At 32.6% G+C, this 20,825-nt stretch overlaps 1 protein-coding gene across 1 annotated transcript in view; it reads right to left on the bottom strand.

The window, feature by feature from the left end:
- Positions 1 to 8,402: 8,402 nt before the first annotated feature.
- Positions 8,403 to 20,825, bottom strand: part of LOC133204560 (short transient receptor potential channel 7-like) — a 37,882-nt gene continuing 25,459 nt past the window's right edge. The window contains exons 5-17 of the mRNA XM_061340309.1: positions 20,338 to 20,514; positions 19,529 to 19,693; positions 18,063 to 18,315; positions 16,268 to 16,407; positions 15,958 to 16,057; positions 14,174 to 14,325; positions 13,787 to 13,941; positions 13,426 to 13,624; positions 13,053 to 13,283; positions 12,685 to 12,822; positions 12,499 to 12,565; positions 11,955 to 12,371; positions 8,403 to 10,449 (exon numbers count right to left, since the gene is read on the bottom strand). Of these exons, the coding sequence (XP_061196293.1) occupies positions 10,298 to 10,449; positions 11,955 to 12,371; positions 12,499 to 12,565; positions 12,685 to 12,822; positions 13,053 to 13,283; positions 13,426 to 13,624; positions 13,787 to 13,941; positions 14,174 to 14,325; positions 15,958 to 16,057; positions 16,268 to 16,407; positions 18,063 to 18,315; positions 19,529 to 19,693; positions 20,338 to 20,514 (2,346 nt within the window). The 3' untranslated portion in view covers positions 8,403 to 10,297. The remainder of the gene's footprint in view (positions 10,450 to 11,954; positions 12,372 to 12,498; positions 12,566 to 12,684; positions 12,823 to 13,052; positions 13,284 to 13,425; positions 13,625 to 13,786; positions 13,942 to 14,173; positions 14,326 to 15,957; positions 16,058 to 16,267; positions 16,408 to 18,062; positions 18,316 to 19,528; positions 19,694 to 20,337; positions 20,515 to 20,825) is intronic.

Genomic DNA, 20,825 nt, shown 5'->3' with positions numbered 1-20,825 from the left:
TTAAATTATAGCTTTTGTATCGTGTTATGATATATGCATACCCATGTAAAAAATAACTGTTTATCTCTTGTTGTTTTTGAAGTGATATCCGACTTGAGAATAACTTTAATGCGTTTTGCATGTATTTCCGGTTCGAGTATCACATACATGTAATTCCAAACATTGAACGCTATTTCCTGGAATATACCCTGTCTGTTTGGTTGTTGTTGTTTTGTGTCTTTACAATAACTTCTTGTGGAAGAGTAGTCATGCTAAACTACAAATACCAGCCCTGAGCATATTTTTTTCAGGCAGTTCTAAAGATCGCCATATTCTGTTTAAAATAAAACGACAATTGCTTGTGGATATGCAAATTAAGAAAAAACACATACATGTATAATGACATTAAAAGCAAAACAGGTCCAATGATGAATTATTTCATATACTATGTAAATTCTGGTGAACGACCTCTGAGACTGGCCAACTGAATTGTGTTTCATGATCACCTGATCAGCATATATTTTAATTATAAAATTCAAGGCAAACTTTTCATAAGGTATTGATAATCTGTCTTTATTTCAGATATGTCTTCATAATTTTAACCATTCTAACCAAACATAACGCATGTGGCCAGACTTTTATATTTTTATATGCATTTGATTTCTAGAGAATTGGATTTTTTTTTTTTTTTGGCTGAAGATCATCATGTGGAGTTACAATGTAGAAAGTAATCATTTCAAGGTTTAATTTAGATGATGTTGTAACATCATACACATAATATCTTCAACATTTCCATCTACTCGAAATTGATTTTAGTTGAGCAAATGCAATTTGAATATGTACATATACTTACATATTTTTTCTGTATGTAATTGTAGAGTCTGGATCAAATTAAGGAAAAAATCTTATTGATATTTATGATATTTTTTTATATCTAGGCTATAGGGAATTAAAGCTCTTTATCGTAGTTGAGCCATTGTCCCCTTCTTCTCTTTCCGGAGCCACAACAGTGGTATAGAGATACACTTTTTATCCACACAAGTGGAACCTGACTGTCATTGGTGATCGATTCTGTCTTTCCTTGATCTTGTCTTTGATTTATGACCGGCAGTCGTGAATATTTTTATCGAATACAGCAATAAAAATCACGCCGGAATCTATAGTTTAGACTGAATACCAATATAGAACTCTGAATATTTGTAGGAATAAAGATACAGTAAAATACTTTTTTACTTGATCAATTATAATTAGGAGGATTGCAAATTTATGATTTTCTTGTAACACATTATTTTTGGCAACATATTTCGAATATCTGAAACTGTAACTTTGTTATTGCCCTCATAAACAATGAATGCGAATATGATATAATACAAAATACATAGATTTCTAGAAGCGTGTACATCACTCTTAATATGAATAAAATGTGACGCTTATAAACTGAATAAATATCTCCCAAAATAAGTATATTATGACCATGAATTCATAATTTGCCCATATTTAAATATGAATTACATATATAATTGTAAAAATATTTTTTTCAAGGTTGAATATTACAACTCTAATGGATATTTAATATGATACATAACTTATTTCTACTTTATTAATTAAGGAAATATATGTCATGAACACATCAAAAATATATTCCTCGACAAAGATACGCATGGCCGTAGGAACCGGAGGGGGGGGGGGCACGGGGGACCGTGTGCCCTCCCCCCCCCCAATAATTTTGCCGATATATAGAATACTATAGAAAACATAGCCATAAAAACGTGTGATAACCTTTTTTTTTTTTTTTTTTTTTTTTTTTTTTTTTTTTTTTATTTTGCTTGTCAAGGAATTTTTGGTAGTTGATAGTGCCCCCCAACTGAAAATCTGAAAATGTATGGTTGTGCCCCCCCCCCCCCCCCAAACTAAAATTGCTTCCTACGGGCCTGATACGCAAGACATATTGTTCCCAGAAATTATTGAGAATTTTTTCACGAAATGTTTTTTCAAAGTATTTTAAAAATAAAATATTTATAGTTTAAAATTGGTTTTTTTTAAAATTTTATCAAATGAAATACTTGCTTCTTTCTTATTTTAAAAGTAGTTTTCATGAATAACTTAAGTTTTCTTTGTATTATACTTCATGTCGATTGCTAATTAAATGTTCAAAATGTGAGAGCTTTTGAAAAAAGAAAGTCTATTGTAGATGTTTATTAATTATCAAAGAACTACAAAACTAACAATACTTCTGAAACACTGAGTATTCCACCGTCTTCTATTAAATCGCATGAGACAAAATATTGAAAAAAAGAGAGAAGGAGCTTATAAGGCTAGGAATGAAACCCCATTTTTCTACACTTAGTGTTGTTTTTACTGAGCAAATATTCATGCCTTCTTTGATCTGTGAATGTTAGCTTACTAGACCTACTAACTCTCTTCCTTAACATAAATCCTCTTCAAATATCACCAGATTTTACAATCCCTTACTTACACATGACTTAAATAGACTTTTTTTTAAAAAAACAAATTCAATAGAAATTTTGAACATTCGCAGACAACAGGAAGTATATAAAATAAATGGGATGCTATCTATGAAAACTGCGTTTATCATTAGAAAGTAAGGGGTACTGTCGTTATAGAAAATAGAAACACTAAATCATGTTATAATTATGCTTTATCTAACATTTTAGATAAATGAATTTTGAAAATATTCTCAATAATTCCCGGGAACACTATATATTATGTTAAAGTTATTTGGGACAGCTTCTGATCTTTATGATGTAAAAACATACACGCAGTTCATGATTTTATTTACATCTTTTAGGTTTTATTATTGTCCTATTCAAATTTTTACATTTACGTATAATCTCTCGATAAGATTAGGATATTACGCTAATTTTTTCAAGTTTATAAAGATAAGGATTTTATTATTAAGATTTCTGTAAGTTAAACAATGATGAATTTCTTAGGTGGATAATACCGTTTAATATCCGTCAGAAAATTAAATACAAATATTGACCGACGCTTCCATCATATATAGTGACTATGGATAGACTATATAATAAAGTTACAGGTGTATAATTAAAGAATAACAATGCTTATTTAGTTTGTGTGAAGTGGACAATCTTGATTACTAAGGCCGTTTACATGTATAATTTATACACAGTATACATCAAAACATTGTAGGTGGAATAAATGGTTGCAGAGTCGTCCACTGTCGCTATATTATGTTTCTAGTAGATTATTGATCACTACAGGACTGGCTTCTTGAAATTCGGAGATTGATTGCATATGCCTACCAGTAATTTAATTGAGTCGTTATCATTGATTGAGTTTTTTTGTTCATGTTTATCAACATAAAAGAAAATGACTCAAAATGGTAAATAGTCGGATTATTGTAAACGAACATTGAATTAATCAAGTTATTTTTTTGTTTATATCTATTAATATAAGAAAAAATAATTAAAACTTTTAAATGTATGGATTATTGTAAACGTACATTGAATAGAATTGTATTTTGTGTAAACTGCTTATCAATTCCAAAAAGTCTGATTTGTTTACACTTATGTGACCAGGAAATAAGTAGGTTCAAATTGACCTAAATATGGTTTTTCCGCTATTTATAATCATGTGATTTTATTTACGATATCATCCACATTGAGGATTACATGCTTGAGTCTATTTAAATCTATTTTTAGATGAGGAATTCTAAATTTCCAAACAGAGAGGCCTTTCTATATATATCTTGGAAGAATTTTCTTACATTAATTACGAATTTTGATCTTTTAAACAAAAATACAATTTTATTTTAAAGTTTTATCAACGCCTAGGTATGCAAGATTGAAATCTTGGTGTATATGTACATGAAAATGCTACAACATAAATATTCAGGTCAAGAGAGGCAACTCTAATCATTGTTCTTTAAATAGCAGTGGGAAACTATATTGGATATATTTAGATTTTAAGTGGGTTTTGTGTGAATAATATGAAATATTTCACAATTTCAGAGCACATAAAAACGAATTCTCTTCTAAACTCCTCTTCAAATTCATTTAGTCCAAGTTTTATCAAACATTCCGATGGACAACAAATTGCAATTTATAGTTTTCGTTACTCTGACTTTAATCACATGTTACTGTGTTTATGAAGTGCACGGTAGTGGCAAAGTTCGAATTATAGATGGTAAATCAAAAACTGATCCGACGACTCCTAATCCGGAGTACTCGGTAAACAGTGAGGGGGTCGAAGGAGAAACCCGTCCTCAATCCCCCCTAAATCAGTCGAGTCAGGGTAGTTCCATGCACGGATATATCTTTGGGACCGTTCTTCTGGGCGGCTTAGTTTACTTATTCTTTCATCGCATTTATGGAAGACTGCAAGCATTCTTTATTATGATGCCTGGAAGAACATAAACTCTCAATAAAAGTAAGTGTTTTTATAAGTATGTACTCAAAAGTACATCTTAGAAAATTCTTAGAATTTAAATAATTAGTACACTGTAGTAATTATAAGTTTTATTGCTTTTCAGGTATCAAAAATTGTTGAAAGAAGATTTATTTTCAAATGGATATGAAATGAAATAATATTTCAAATACATAAAGTATAGACTTAAAAAGACAATTTGATACTGTAACATAATATTTACATGATATTTCCATTATTGAGGACATGAGAAAACTTGTCAGAGTATTGAAAATTAGCCTGGGTCGGCTGCATGACAATACTGTAAATAATTCCAAAGTTATTTATCATGTTCGGTCGTCCGTCGCCAATAGAAATGGTATAGGAGAAAAGTGGGCAAATATGCAATGATAGATTTCTTTTGTTGTTAAAAAAACGTGGATTTTTAAATTTTCTTTCGATATCATAATTATATGTACATGTAAAGTGATAATATTATTTATTGATGTTGGACAATGTACATCTTATAAGTATTATATTTATGTATATATCATACCATTTATGTAAAATAATTTAAGCAACAAAAGATCATTTGACGGCTTGTGTGACTTTACAGGACATGCATGTACAACTTTGTATGCGCATACTTAAATCAAGTTTGTATGAAAATGTGTGTATATGTGTTCAAAATGTGTGTTTTTCTTACGTTATTTACTAAATTAATATGTCATGCAGTGATATAATTAAAGAGTTGTCTAGGAGTTATCTTTTAGAATTTCATATTCTTTCATACTTTTTTTTTCAAGATTTGGATTTAGATTTTAGTAAGTTTTTGTCAGTCTGACATCCATGTATTTTGATGACAAGTAAATTCTCTCTAAACCCCACCTTAAATTCATAAAGTCCATCGTATTACAAACACTCTGGACGGTGGATAGCAAAATGTTGTCATTAATCTGACGGTAAATGTTCGTTATTGTGTCAAAGACGAAATGGAAGGAAAAAAGTTCGAGTGAAAGGTACATGTAAATCCAACTTTCCAGTGGAGAGAGGGTAAATCCATACACGGATATATCTTTGGGAAATTCTTCTATGCTTAGTTTTCTTCTTCATTCATCGCGGTTATGGAAGACTGCAAGCAATCTTTATGGCCGGAAGTTACTCACTGTATAGAGTAAGGGAATCAAGCTTAATGCTTAAAATTTTACCTATTATTGTTTCTCTTCATACACTGAAAGAAATTAAGTTTTGTTGTTTTGCAAATATCGGAAATCAATGAAAGAAGATTTACTAAACCTTTGGAATGAAATATTGTTTCGAATGCATGTACTTCAAATATAGACTAAGAATAATTTGATACTTATCTAATATTGACGCGATATTTACTGTATGTGTACTTGAAAAAGCGGGCTTCATATTTTAGCGCCTTTGGCGCCGACACCGATGCGCTAATTCATGAATACCGCTGAGAAATCATATATAAACATAATATACGGCGCACAATTGTGTAGCGCTAATTCATGAATACGCCAATAACTCTATACACAGTGATTGTGCTAAATATAGAATACGCAAATTTATGTACACGTACAGTACATTTTGGAGAACATAAGAAAACTCGTCAGAGTATTGAGAATTAGCGGGATCGGGTACATGGCAATACAATGAATATCCACAAAGTTATTTTCCATGCTCTTCTCTTAAGTCGTCCGTTGCCAATAGAAATACTTTAGGAGGAAAGTGGATAAATATACAAACATGGATCTTTTTGTTTAACAAAGTTGATATTAAATATTTTTTTTGTAGATTTTTTTTGTATGAATATTATAAAAGTGATTTTACTATTTAGAGAATTGCACTTAATGTTCACCTGATAAGTATATACATAGAGAATATTATATAAACTAAAATCCATATATCGTCATATCAACCTGCGTGGTCCTATATCAGCCCGAGGGCTGATCCCTCGACCAATATCAACCCAAGGGCCTTCGGCCCTCTGGCTGATATGGCTGTGTCGACCAGGCTAATGCAGGGTGTGATATGGAAAGGGGTATGTATTATTTTCTATATATTATACCATTTATGTAAGAATATTAAATGATCATTTTACGGTTTGTGAGACTTTACATTGTTATTAATATATCACAGATGCAATTTTTTAAAATCAATTTTGTAAGAAAATGTTTTTTTCTTAAGTTTAAAAAAAAAACTTATCAAAACTGTAGTGCAATGTTATTAAAGTGTTGCTTGCTAGGTGGTTATTTTATTGAATCCCTTATTCTATCTTTTCCTAAAAATAGATTGGCTTAGGTTTGCATTTTACATAATTTTTTTAGCCTGACATTCAATACCGCCTTAAATTCAGTTTTCACTGAAAGGGTTTGTTTCTTCTCGTGTCTGTCTTCTCACAAAATTTTGTCCGATACATAAATCGAGACGCCTCAACTGGCATTCGTATGTTTTTTTCCAGTGGTAAATAACTTTTATTTAATCAGCAAGTGGAGATTCTTTTATACATGTACATGTATTTAGAATTTTAAAAATGTAAATGTGTCATTTTTGTGCTTAACAGAAGTTTGCAATAAAAAATAATATTAAACGATATGATAAAGTTGTCTTATGTATCATTTCCTAACTTCTCAATATCTTCGCAAAACATTACTAAAAGAGAGCAGCCACATTCAAAACAATAATTATCTGTCTCCATTCCTGGTGCACTTGTTCTGATTCTTTCAAGAAATGTGTTCCATATTTCATTTTGGTCACTAGTTAACACAGAAAGTTACGAAAGCCTATTAGAATCAATCTTTTGGGAGATTATGAAAAGGCGTTATAAAGCAAAGTGAAAAGGCGTAAGAATGAGAATAAATGCATAAAAACGCAATAAGAAAAGGCGTTATGACGCAAGGAAAAAGTGAAAGTTGTTATAAGGCGAAAAGAGGCGTTATTAAGCCTTCCCAAAAGACGAATTAAAAAGGTGTAATGACGCAAAGAGAAAATGTGTTATAAAGTCTTTAAATTTTGAAGACGTTAAAGCCTTTAAAAGCGCATAATAATTCAAAACTAAAAGGCATTATAACGCCAAAACAGAAGGTGTAATAATGTTTTTTAAGCAAAATAATGCCTACCAAAAGGCTTTTGATAAGGACTCATAGTTTTTTGCTATTATACACACAGCTTGCAAGTCCAGATGTAAATTAGTACGTTTTTATTCGCATTCTAATGCCTTTTCATTTTGCGTAATAACACCTTTTAACACCCCCGCTCCCTTAGATTGATCGTAATAGACTTTCGTAGAAAATAAATTTTGTAATTTGATATAGAAAATAGGAAACACTTTTTAATTATTTTTTCCAGAGTTATTGCTCTTCGTTGAGCATTTGTTAGCAAACTCTGAACTTCAATTTTAAGCACTGGTATTAAGCTTAAGGTCAGACGATACGTTTCTCAAATATCTGTTTTGTATATCTTCGTATTGTATGAAAAATATTCAAAATATTAATTACCTTCTGATTCCTAAACTGGTTTCTAATTGTCTTTAAAAAATTGAAACACTAAAAAAAATGTGGAATTGGCATTTTTTTCCAAAAGGATTTTATAGGAAACACCATCCTCTGGTATCTTGCACAAATGCCTGGAAAGGAACCTCACTTTTTTTGCGAGTAAACATGTTAAAGTAGCAATACTTCAATGACAAAATCTTAGAAAAAATTATATATTATTGAGGAACGTATTGTCTGTCCTTAAGATCTAGTAAATGAAATGGTTCCTACAGATTTCTCAAACTTGAGAAAGATTTCTTTTAATGATGCCACATTTTATTTAAATAAGGTGTATTTGGGCGTTATTATTTGGTAAACACAACAAAATAATGATTTTTCAAATGTTATTTTCAATGAAATATATATTGTAAAGGTCAGCCATACATTTGGGACAATTTTTTCGAAATATACATACATAAACGGTAATTTGTATGTTCCTGCTTTAATTCATACCATTTCAAAAATGAAATATAAAGAACAACAAAACGTCTATAAGGGTAAAACAATAATTATTTATTCATTTTGACAATAATTATTATAACTCAAGTTTCTGTCATTCGGACGAAAGGACCTAGAATTCCTTCCATATTTTAAAAAACTGTGTGGAAGGGGTTGTTTATGACACCTGCAATTCACATCCTATAATATTCACATGTAACACAGTAAAAAGAGAAGGATAATGCCGTTTATTTGTTTATAAATAACTTTCATCAAATATAAGTTTCGATTCATTCATAATCCTGTGTAATCTAGTATACAGTATAAATTTTGCAAATAACTACTCTAGCAATTAAACCTGAATATCTCGGAGTATTCTTGGAGTACAAAGGCTAGGTTTTTGTCCATATTCTTCACCATCGATTTTTTTTACTGTCGTTCTTAACTGAAAAAAGGTAACTGATCGCTATATAATAGGCAGTTCTTTAGGTAATTATTCTTTTTTCTTTATTAAATTAAAATATCCAAGTAATAGTTAGTAATTTGAACAAAGAGCTGCAAAGAAACCCCTTTAGTTATAAAATATACTTTAAAACAGAACAATATTCTTGAATTCATGAACTCGACGGATTTTTTTCCTATTTCAAGCTTCTTTTTCCTTTAGATATAGACGCTCTACGGTAGTGAATTTCAATATATCGGATCAATAACCTACAAAAGAATCAAGAAATTGTTCCCATTATTTCTAAGGAATTAAATTTTTTGGCGATTTGTAATCTCCTAGAGAATAAAGAAAACATGTTTAATCGAAACGAAAAATTAAAAAAAATCTCTATTTAGAAGAATGCTTCGTAACTCGAGGGATTTCAGTATCATTTGGGGGATCAATAAATGAGATAATCGCTCTGATAATGTCCATAAATGTGTGTTGATTTATACAAACTTTTAATGTATATAGGCACTTCTGGATAATGGTTTTAAACGACATGATTTTTTTTTAATTAAGAGCTTCTGGAACAGTTTTTTTTTTTTTAAAATAATTAATTAAATTACAAGATAGAGGAAATTGGAAGGAGTTGTTTCGAAATGCTTTAAAAGAAATACCAATACCATGTGCATAAAACAAGTAATTCTTTCTATAAACAGAAAATAAATATAGCGAAATAGGAGAGAAATGTTACATTATCACAGGAAATAACAGTAGGGTAGTGAGTTTTTACAGCCATAGACACCTTAGCTCTAAATTACGTAAAATAAAACAATTATTGTGATGCACTTTACACAAAATATGTATTTGTTTATAACAATCCAAATAAAGCAATTTCAGTGGAATCTTCTCCGTTTGAATTCAAGTGGAATATGTTAATTTTCTGCACAAACCTACCCCAGGTTTAAATCAGTTCTCGATAAAACTTTTACAAGGTATATAACGGATATTTGCCAAATACAGATCAATATGAACAATATCAAGCTGTTTGATGCCCTTTGAACCCTCACTATAGAAAAGTGTACCATATAAACATCCCGACCTACAACCCTAGCTGTTGATATTGTTGTATATTAACCGAGCGTGCTGTTGTTTCCCGGTTTATCCACATTACATTATCTTCAGACCAAAAAGGAAAAACTTCAGGGTTGTAAGACACGAATAGTTTCTCCCTTATCATTCTTTTGAAAGGGGTGGAGCTAAAACAATCTGATGACTTTTCATAAGGAACTGCATCTACATATATCTCACTTAAAACATTGCCGTTTACATGTCCAAAAGTTACCCGAAAGAGTTATATGGTAAAAATTTGAACAATTTAGCACAGGAAATCCTTACTGGACTCCTACAGGTTAATGTTTGATTAACGAGTACAAAAAAATGACGTAACAGAAATGTTTAAAGTGTAATTACATGTACATGTATAAATAAGACCAAATTTTCAACAAAAATTGCGTAAATATCACAGTTTTTCATCGAAAGATTTTTTGACGTCATTTTCGTCCAGAACGTGAACAATGACGTCTTCTGTAGAGTAATTTTCGTCATCTAGAGACTGTTGTCGTGACAATCTTGATGACGTATTAGTGTCCTGGCTGTCAGAGCGCAGTCTGACTCTTATGGCCGGTTGCGTATCTCGGATTTAAACCTCCGATCAATGATTCCAGGTTTAAATCCAAGTTTACACGTTGCACACAGGTAAGGCTTGGCTGAGTACAGCTCAGAATTACGGTAAATTCTGAACCTGGTATAGGGGTGGTTTAAACCCAGCTTGATATCGTGTCCATGGATTTTTGGTAGAATATTTTGAAATTTCGAACTGTTTTGATGTTCCAGAAATATTTTATGGTGACAATGATTGTATTCAAAAAGGCTATTCTACAAGTTAGAAATTTTTTATGGTCATATTGAAGATTTTTTTGGGCACATTTCTTCAATGTGTCGTTTTATATAACACTGATGCAGCTGAAGTCTAAAGTTACTAGAAATTTTTAAATGGGAATTTATTCGGGTACACAAATGTAAAATAACAAAAAAGTTATATAAACTTTCTCATATACCAAATTTAAATCAAATTACGAATTTCACACTTTCAAACAATGCAAACAGCTGGTGATACACATTCTAATAGTTTCTAATAATGTCGAACCGAATTTCTTAGAAATTAAAAGTTTATTTTTTATCATTGTGTAGGCTATCCACATAGCCGTAGGACCGGGGGGGGGGGGGCTGCCCAGCCTTAATAATTTTGCCGATATATAGAATACTCTAGAAAATATAGCTAATGTATGATTGTGCCTTCTCAATAATAACGTATGATGACTTTTTTTTAATTTGCCTGTCAAGGATATTTGGGTCCCACAACTAAAAATGTTTGGCTGTGCCCCCCCCCCCCCCCCCAACTGAAAATGCTTACGGCCTGATCCTTGAGAACATGACAACAAACTCACATTTATCAATACTTGTACCGAATTGAATGTTTCACTGGATTGCTGGCTATATGAATAATGCTCAAATAATCTCTTTGTTACATTAGTTGTATATCAAACTAAACATTCTAAACAACTAAGTACTAATGGCTTGATATCTACAGAAAAGGTATCATTTGATATTAAATTGAAAATTTAAATATATACATTGTTCCTACCTCTGTCTTAAGTTTTGGTATTGTTTCTATTGTTACTAATTCCCAAGACCCCCCTCCCAGTTTTTCCTCTCTTCTGTCTTTTGGAAAAGCTGTATTATGTTTACCATTTCATATTTTCTTATGGTTTGAGTTTCGATGACAGATCCTGTGGTTTGAATTAAATTGTATTGCAGTTTTTTCTGCATTTTAATTAACAATTTACCATCAATATATATCTTTGTTTTTAAATATATCCTTTCGAGATTCAACCAGATTTATCAAAAAATGTTTGAAGAGCTGTAAAATTAGGAAACTTACTAGCCTTCAACAGTTTCATTTGAGTAAGTCAAGATTAGGTAAGCCTTACTCAGTTTTATAGCGTGCAACAGAAGTACGTCTCAAGTAAACCCGACTCAACTGGGGTTTAAACCCGGCTTACGTGATCCGCGGATCAGCGGCTGAGCCGTACTTATCTGAGCCATAGGTACGCAACCGGCCATTAGACGTCTATCCTCCCTATGAGATGCCGCCTCCTCCTCGGGAATGTCCTCTAAGTACTGATTTCTGGCCTGAGACAGTTGGTGGAGGATTTCCTCCTCACATGAAGGTTCCTCTAATGAGGAATAAGCACTTTCTGTCAATAACGGAACTGATGAACTCTTTCTATTTTCAGTGTTATCATGTCTACGTAAAACATCATGAGGATTTCCCCCATTCTGATTAATATCTACACTGTTTGTTTGTGCTAGTTTACTGAGTAGCAATGTTTGTTGTTTCAACAGGTGATTCATTTTCTGCTCCATCACGTCCATCTTTTCACAGCATTCTTTAGTCTCCTGTTCCCGAGATTGTAAATGATTTAAAATTTCATATCTAAAGCTTGAAATATCCTGTTTTACTTCGTCGAAATCTGTGAAAGAGATTTAAAAAAAATGAGTTCTTGAAATTCATGAGATAGACAAAAACTAAAGAGATTAAATAGAGTTTCAGCTTTATTACTGCTTCATTGTATAAAATTCATATCCACCATAACTTACCATCATTACTGTCATTTTCCCTCTGCATGTCAAAGATATATCTTTTGACAATTCTTTTCATTACTCTCTATAAAAATTAAAGTATATTTTTAGTAGCATTAAGAAGGATACTTTTACTTGCAAAAGACATATAATATATCATATTTAGGTACGGATGTAAATTAACTAGGGACTGTTTTCATTTACCTTATACGTAAGTTTTTCCTCAAACAAGTTTGGTTCAGAATCACTTCTAACAAAACCATTAGTAGTTTGCATTCTCTCCCGGAATCGCTTTATACCATTAGCTTGATGTTGAGACTGTACATTATCCCAACCTGATGTCTAAAACGACGCATTTCAGTATTATCAACAAATATAAATAAATTAAATAAGTGTATATATAGCATGGTATGAAAAAGAATAAAATAAATGTCTATATAGCATGAAGTGATTAAGAATAAAAAAAAAATAAGTGTGCATATAGCATGAAGTAATTTTTATATGTTTTATTGCATCTTAGAATATGATTTTAAAGATACAAGTCGAAAAGAATGTATTACATTTTTTCTCACCGTTGCAGTTGGACTGGTGGCAAAAAGTTCCACATCTTTTATTCGCCCTGGGTGTGGTCTGAGATCCCCTGTCTCTCCTTTACAAAAACAATGCCCAATTCGAGAGAGCAGCTTCCATACTGACTTCGGGGAGGGAACCATGTTAAATGGAATGGGTAGTGTTGCTCCTGACTTTATATAGTCCATGTAAAGCTTACTGCGGGCAAACTTCCATTCCGTGTCTGAATCCTCCTGTCAGAGAAAAGCAAAAGATTGTTTTTAAGTGGTTAAAGATACGTAAAACCCAGGGATATAACCATATATATGGAAATACGGTGTATGATCTTCAGGAGCCGATCTGATACAAACTCCAATGATGTGTAGTTTTTTTTACCTGAATAAGTTCAAATGACCTTGACATCATGGCAATTAGCATATTTAGAAGCACAATAACACTGCACCAGTTGTATGCACCAAATATCCAGTATCCAACGTACTGCGTGAAAATGTGATTGAATTCATCTAACTCCACAATTGTGGCATCTCCTCGTCCAAACAGGGACCAGAACACTGTTCTCACTGTCTTGTCTGGACTAAAGAAGGAGAATGAAGCATAAACTTTATAAAATGTTTCTAAAAATAGCTCATATTTAATTACATCTCACTCTTCTTCTCGGTTATATTACTTCTGGAATTCGAAATTGGAATGGAATTATTTGCTAAGAAATAAAAAAAAAAGTATGAGAAATCCTTACATCCCAAACGCCTCCTCTGCGCGAACTGTTATGTTATTTTTCATGAACTCGACTTTCTCTCGTACTTGTTTGGGGTAGTACCAGTACAGATTATGTAAACCAACCATGAAGGCCACCAGAATTACCAGAAAGATCGCTAAAAATTTTATAATGTCCTATAAATTGAGAGAAAAATCAAAGTCAATCAAATTTTGAAAAGCTCAGTTCACTTAATAGTTCAGGTAACCAATCCAAATATTCATGTTATTTGAGGTTTCAGAATGACTAGTGTAAGACATATTTAAAGTGCATCTTTACATGGTTCATTTGTCTGTACCAATGATGTGAAAAAAAATTGTCCATTTACAGTGACGGGTTTTGCATCTTTTGAATTTCAAAAATTCTAACCGTCATCATTCGAGCGATGGAGATCTGCATGGGACCAAACATTTCATTGGCTGGCAGAATATACGAGACTCTGGTGAAACTGATGACATTAGCAATGGCGAACAGTCCCTCTGCAATGTTATGGGGGTCTAGGGAATCCCAATAGAACCTGTCTAAAAAACAATTACAGATCTACGTGGTGAGAAAGTAAAAGTTCGTGACAATTGTGCAGCCTGCTTGCAGGTCGAAAAAGCTTTAAAGAAGACTTGAACCTCTATGAAAAACATTATATTTTGACATTTTATAGTGTCCTCTGTTTTCTTGCACGTTTTCTCAAAATCAGTATTCTTTTTGATGAAAAATTAGGGGGGGGGGGGCGACAAATGCAAAGGAACTTCCACTACTTAAAAAATTCAAAGCCTTAGAGTTAGAAATATTTTTGGAATTTGAGAACAGGGGCAATAAAGTACAGAGTCTAAAATTCAAATGAACGCACTCCAAAGAACAGTAAGACCTGTCCTGTAACAAAAACCATGTCGGTCAGTTCAGTATGAGCTTGGAACACTGTATAACTTATACTGGAAAAGGCTTTGCGGTAATATGATGTTTTATTTAAGTGATGTGTACATGTACATGAAAAACATTTTTTCTTGGTCTGCGTCCTTTCCATAACGTACCATGATGTCATAGCTAAGAAGTGAGCATCAATGTTCTCAAAAACCAATTTGACATCAAATAGGCAAAGAGACATACTTAATATCGTGTTCACTATAAAGTTTGTAGGACAGTTAGAAAACAAAATCAAATGTTATGACAATCAAGCATACTAACAAACCTGGCCAGGCATCACTTCCCTTGCCGGGCCTATATTCTTAATCTCCCTAGCTCTCAGGTGCAAGTGTTGTAAAAGGAAAATTTAACTCATATATAGTAAGATCCCCCTGGAAGTCGCGCTCTAGATGTGACTCTCTTCCCCCTCCCTCCCCCGAGGAAGAAGACTCACCCTAGAACTATACATATACTTCGTCCCAGAGCATACTTCTCCCTTGGAAGTCTCGTTCTAGGGTGATACTGCTTCTAGGGGGGAGGCTTTCTCTAGAGTCGTACTCCTCAACGGAAGTCACCTTCTAGAGGAAGTCTCCCTTTTGGTGACCTCTTCTGTCGACTCAGTACTGGATAGGTAAAGGAGCAAACAAATTTTATGTTTTAACTATTTTATACTTAACAAGGTAAGATTACATGGTCAAAAACACAGAATGAACGATTAGAAGGGGTGTGTAATATGTAAAAGGTACCCCCCCCCCCTTTACTTCGTATAAGAAACAAGCTGATAAGAAAATGTCTGGTTATTTCCATTTTATAAAAAAACAATTTCGAAATGTATTTGTGATTTATTGCAAAAAATTATTAAAATGCACTACCGTTTAGTCTTTGTATTTCTTCACTTTACATAAAGTGATTGAAATACTAGCAAAAGCAAGATTAATTGGGAGGGGATCTACTATGGAGGGGGAAGGTTCCGACTCTACAATCAGCGGTAAAGTAATTATTCCCCCAGGAAAGTGTGGCTCTAGAGTGAGACTTCCCCGGGGCCGGGGTTTCTTCTGCTTTAGATGTAGTCTTCCAAGGGGGAAGGCTCACTCTAGAGTAAAACATACTCCAGAAAATGAGTTCCAGGGGTATCACTATGGGGATGGTCTCATTCTATAACACAGGAACAATGAGTAACACGTGGTATATATATGATATACCACGAAACATCAATAAAGTTCACCCTCCCTAATATTTCTTGAAAGTATTCTCACCTGCGATGATCCAGTACATCTGTTGTGCTGCTGTTTGATCACTCCTTAACAACAGTTCCCAAGGCTCACGAGTTTCAAAATATTTCAAAGCAACGTTTACCTGAAAATTGAGCTTTTTTTTATTTCAAATTTATATTCCATAGCCTGCATCTATACGAGTTCTTTATACACCTTTTAGAATCACCGTTAAAGTACTCTTTTTCTCTTATGCATTAATGAAATCTGTTAAAGAATTTCAATTTGAATTTAAATGCCAAGATACCAAAACTTGAAATGTTGTAAAAGATTTACTCTAATTCTGAAGACTTGCCTTCCAAATGCAGACGTATCTAAGTGTGAAGGATGACAGGTAGAGCGTGAGTACAGCCACATCCAGGTAATTATACAAAGAATCAAAGTAGTCGTACAAACCCTCACTAAATACCTGCTTTATCTCCTGCCAAAGCATACCTGAAAAGTATACAGACTTTCAAAAAACGTGTGTCATTGCAAAATACAAATGAAATGTCAGAAACCTTAGTCGATGACGTTGTTTATAGCTTTAAGGATTTTTTAAGACAATTCTTAAGTAAAAATATGGACAATGCTTAACTTCAGACCACTGAAGTGTACCGGTTTTGCGATTTTATACAGGAAAGAATCGGTTTGAAATAAAGTGCACGTGTCCTGTCTACATATATAGATATATTTTCCAACAAAACTATTGATCAAACTTTTGCAGAAGTTTTGCAAAACGACTTCGAAAATATATCACAATCTTAGGGTTTAAACAAAACAAAAGATATTTTGAAGTTTACTCGGAATGTGAACAATCTGCCCACTATTATCATGAACTTCCATTGATAAATAAACACATAACTAATTCAGGGAAACGGGAATTGTTCCTAGTAAATTGCAGTTATATATCAATGTTAAAATAATCAAACATCTTGCCCAGATGTATTGCTTTTGGTAGATACTTGTACAAGGAATCCTATCTTTCTTTGTTCACCGTGTCAAAAACCCAGATCAGTGAAAAGAGAGTTCACAAAAATCTTATTTAACTCGGTAAAATTTCACATACATGTATTTCAAACAAATCCAAGATTTTTTTATATTTCTTTTATGACAATGCTCGGATATGTTATTCTGTATTTATTTTGAAGAAACATCTTGAGGTTACAAAGTAGGTAAAAATACCTTGAATGTTTACATAGTTTCAACAGATCTTTACGATTCATACAAACGGACGTGTCTATAGGTGGAATTGGCCAGTGTGTAAGATAAACTTGAGATGTCTTCTGCGTATTAAAGTCAGGTAAAAAAATATATCGTATTTCAATTTCATGTTTGCATGTGTCCTAATTTGTACATTTCAACAGTCAGAGCTCTGCTAATACAGCATTGTTTGGGCTCAACAACTCGTATTGTTTTCCATTCTCGTGATTAAGCACAATAGTCGCAATTTCTTTTGATGAACTGAGATAAAATGTATATAACTTAAATTGCTGAATTACACTTGAAACCCTTCGCACTATAGAATGATTTGTTACAGAATTTGCAACGCCACATTTCACATCCATCACAGAATAATGCTATTTGTCATATTCTGTTGTGATCTGGAGACCTACTAACCAGATTAATCGCGTCTATGAGAACCAGATAAATGCAAAACATCCATATTCATAGCACCAAACGATAATGATTAGCCTGGGACCCAGAACCAAAGACATGATTTGTGGTTTGACACGGCGATTAGACCAGCTTCGATTGGAATTCCAGAAGAATATCATCTTAGTTAATATTTCGGACTATATCTCTTAAGCAATACAAAGGACTTGAGTCTTCATGAGAGCTCTCTCTGCATACCAGGACAGCTAAATAGGCTGACAATCATATGGAGTTCAAAGAGGCCATGGCTTTTGATTTTATCAAAGCTTGGTCTACTAACTAATGAAAACTACGTCATATTCCATTCCTAAATACCAAATACATGACTTATTTTTACATTCGGAGCCATCAGATGTAAAACGGTTTTTCAATCCATGCTTACTTAACACAAATCCAAATAAATGTTCAAGCATGCATACAGCAGCAGTAGGTGACGATTTCAGCTATTTACTCACCAATGATCCATAGACTAAGACCGATCTGTATAATTTCTGGCCGACTCGTGCGGACAACAAAGTCTTCTGGAAGCGTCAGACGGCTGTGATTTTTGTACCAGAGGTAGTGTTTATAGGGACCAGAGAAAGACGATAGGCGGGTAAGGTCTGTCGTTCCCTCAGCACTGGAGATCAGAATCATGACGAGAAAAGTAACAAAGGACATGGCGTGACCGATAAACTTTATACATGGATACTGAAGGAAGCGCCCAACCTGTAAATATCGTACACGTTTTTGGATGCTGGATCTAGCTACTATATTTACTCATAAAAAAATACCATGAATTTAATTAAAATTTCAAAAAAGCTATAATTGTTAAATAACTTAAATGCTTTGCATAAGTAACATTTATATGATAGATACTCAATGTATTAGAATTATAGGAGCATAAATATTTTATAAATGGAATGTAGAAAAAATGAGTCATCATCTCTCTCTTTTCCTTATATGTTTATACCGTTATCTCTAAAGATTTGAAAGATTCATTTGAGGAAATCATTCAAAAATCACTTCAATTATCAGATATAGATACAAACGTTACTTCTCTTTTTTGGGACCATTACTTTACAAACGAGCTATAGTTTGTGTATTCGAAGTGAATTGAAAGAGAATTTAAAATCAGAATGTTTAAAAATCTTCAAGAATCTTCCCCATCATCAAGAGTATGTCAAACATCCATTAACCCTAGCCAAAATATGGCGTTAAACAATAACAATCAATTCAAATACCCTAACCCTCGAACGTTCTCAAGTAAACGTTTAGAACACATCTGCTCTGTACTGAGTAAAATATTGTCTATTACTCATCCGGTAAAAGAGTTACATCTTAATGTCCTTAAGTGCTCCTTTGAACCAGTTTATTTTTGAAGTTGATTATGATTAAATTTCTTTATTTTGAATCTAAGTACAATCCGTTTCCTCTAGGTTTTTTTTTTCATTAATCCAGCTAGGAGAAGTTTTCTCGCCACCTTCTGAAATCGAGCTTTACTATCAGTTATTTTTGCTCCTTTCAACTGATTAATCAGATTATAGTGTGTCTAAAGTGTATTTTTAGCTCTGTTTACATCCTTTATAAATTTAATTAATCAATGGATATTACATGTGGAAAGATCAGTTAAACAGAAAATACAGGTCTAAGATATACGTTAGGGTGTGGTTAGGTTTTTTTTTCTCTTTGGTTTCGTATTGTATTGAGTTTTTGTATATAGAAGAACTAAAAGTGACAGTCGAAAGTGGAATAAATAGACGTGAATACAAATTTATATTAATTTTCAATGAAGAAAAACCAACCAAGAATAAATGACAATAAAAATGGAATAGTTCATTACTGGAAAAAAGTGTTTTCTGCCCTTTTTTCATATAGAAACAACTTTCCCCTAGGCTTTGGAACTCACTAGTGAAAGTGGTTAAGTAGAGGGTATGTATACCTTAGAATGTGGAGCAAACCAGTAAAGAATGGCCAGTAAAGGGTACACCGAGGTGACTCCGAACACCATGAGAGAGCGGAAGAACCAGTTAGAGCGCTCCATGGCTCTCAAGTCATTATACCAAATACTGACCAACTTCTGCTGACAACTAGGGTGGGCCACAAACTGTAACAAAATGATCATAGTATTAGAACATCTGTATATCTTTTATACTGTGAGGAGACATTTATCATATTGATATTTTCTTGTTCTTCTTCTATTTTAATACAATCATGATTCATGCCTTTCACAAAAAAGCGTAAATTTAATTGAAAATAAATCTGGTATCAGTGTCTGTAATTAATAAAAAAATAGAGACAAATAGTTTTTCTTGAAATCACTAGAAGATGTCATTGACCATCTTGTAGAGAACATTGATTAAAATAGTGGACATATAATTTATTCTATCAATTCTAATAAATCAACAAACATCAAAGATACAGTTTGTGTTGGATAATTAAAGATGTCCAGAAAATGGGATTGTTGTCATCAAGATACCAAAGACTAAAGAACATTAACCTCCTGTCTGGTTTAAAGGCATCTAATCTGTTAGCAAAACTATGATATGACAATCAAGATATTTCCCCAGGTACCAAGTAATGGGCATAAAAAGGCATTATATACACGTCTTATGGAAAGTTTTCTTACTTTTTTTTTTATTGAAAATAAGATTGTTTTTGTTTTTGTTTGTTTGTGTGTATGATAGTTTGTTTAGTTTCTTTGCCCAACGATTCAATACCAGAGAAAAAAAATGAACTTAAATAACTTACTTTCTTTTCATTGTAATGAATTGCCAATTTCAATCTGGATAATTGCTCAAATGTTTCATCATCAGCCTCACGCTTCTTTTTGTTTAGAAGTTTTTCAAGTTCGTCATGACCTCTAACCTTATCTAGTAGCCGAACCACATACTCACTTAATTGATCTGCTAATGTTAAATATTCACTCTGAAAGTAGAAAACAGAAAAAGTTACTAGTACAAAACACTAAAAGAATAAAATATGATATATCATCAAGATTTTTAAGGCTGTTTAGATAACATAATTTCTATAAATCATAAACTTATCTCTAGAGAAGTACAAATAAAAAGGATATCTTTAATTCTGACGCCAGTTTAAGTTATATTTTTCGGGTTTTGATGAGGGGATGTCAAAGTGAACTTGATAAGTACAAGTTCTTTGAAAAAAAATGAATATTGATTAAATTGCTTGATAATAATGCAATGCGTTACAATTTTCTCATTTTACGTTCTTTGAAT

The sequence above is a fragment of the Saccostrea echinata genome, unplaced genomic scaffold, assembly GCF_033153115.1.
Source record: "Saccostrea echinata isolate AGI-Se365-2 ecotype Australia unplaced genomic scaffold, CSIRO_AGI_Sech_v1 ptg000054l, whole genome shotgun sequence".
NCBI lineage: Eukaryota > Metazoa > Mollusca > Bivalvia > Ostreida > Ostreidae > Saccostrea > Saccostrea echinata.
Note: the sequence above shows the minus strand (reverse complement) of the source record. Positions and strands in the feature narration are given on the sequence as shown.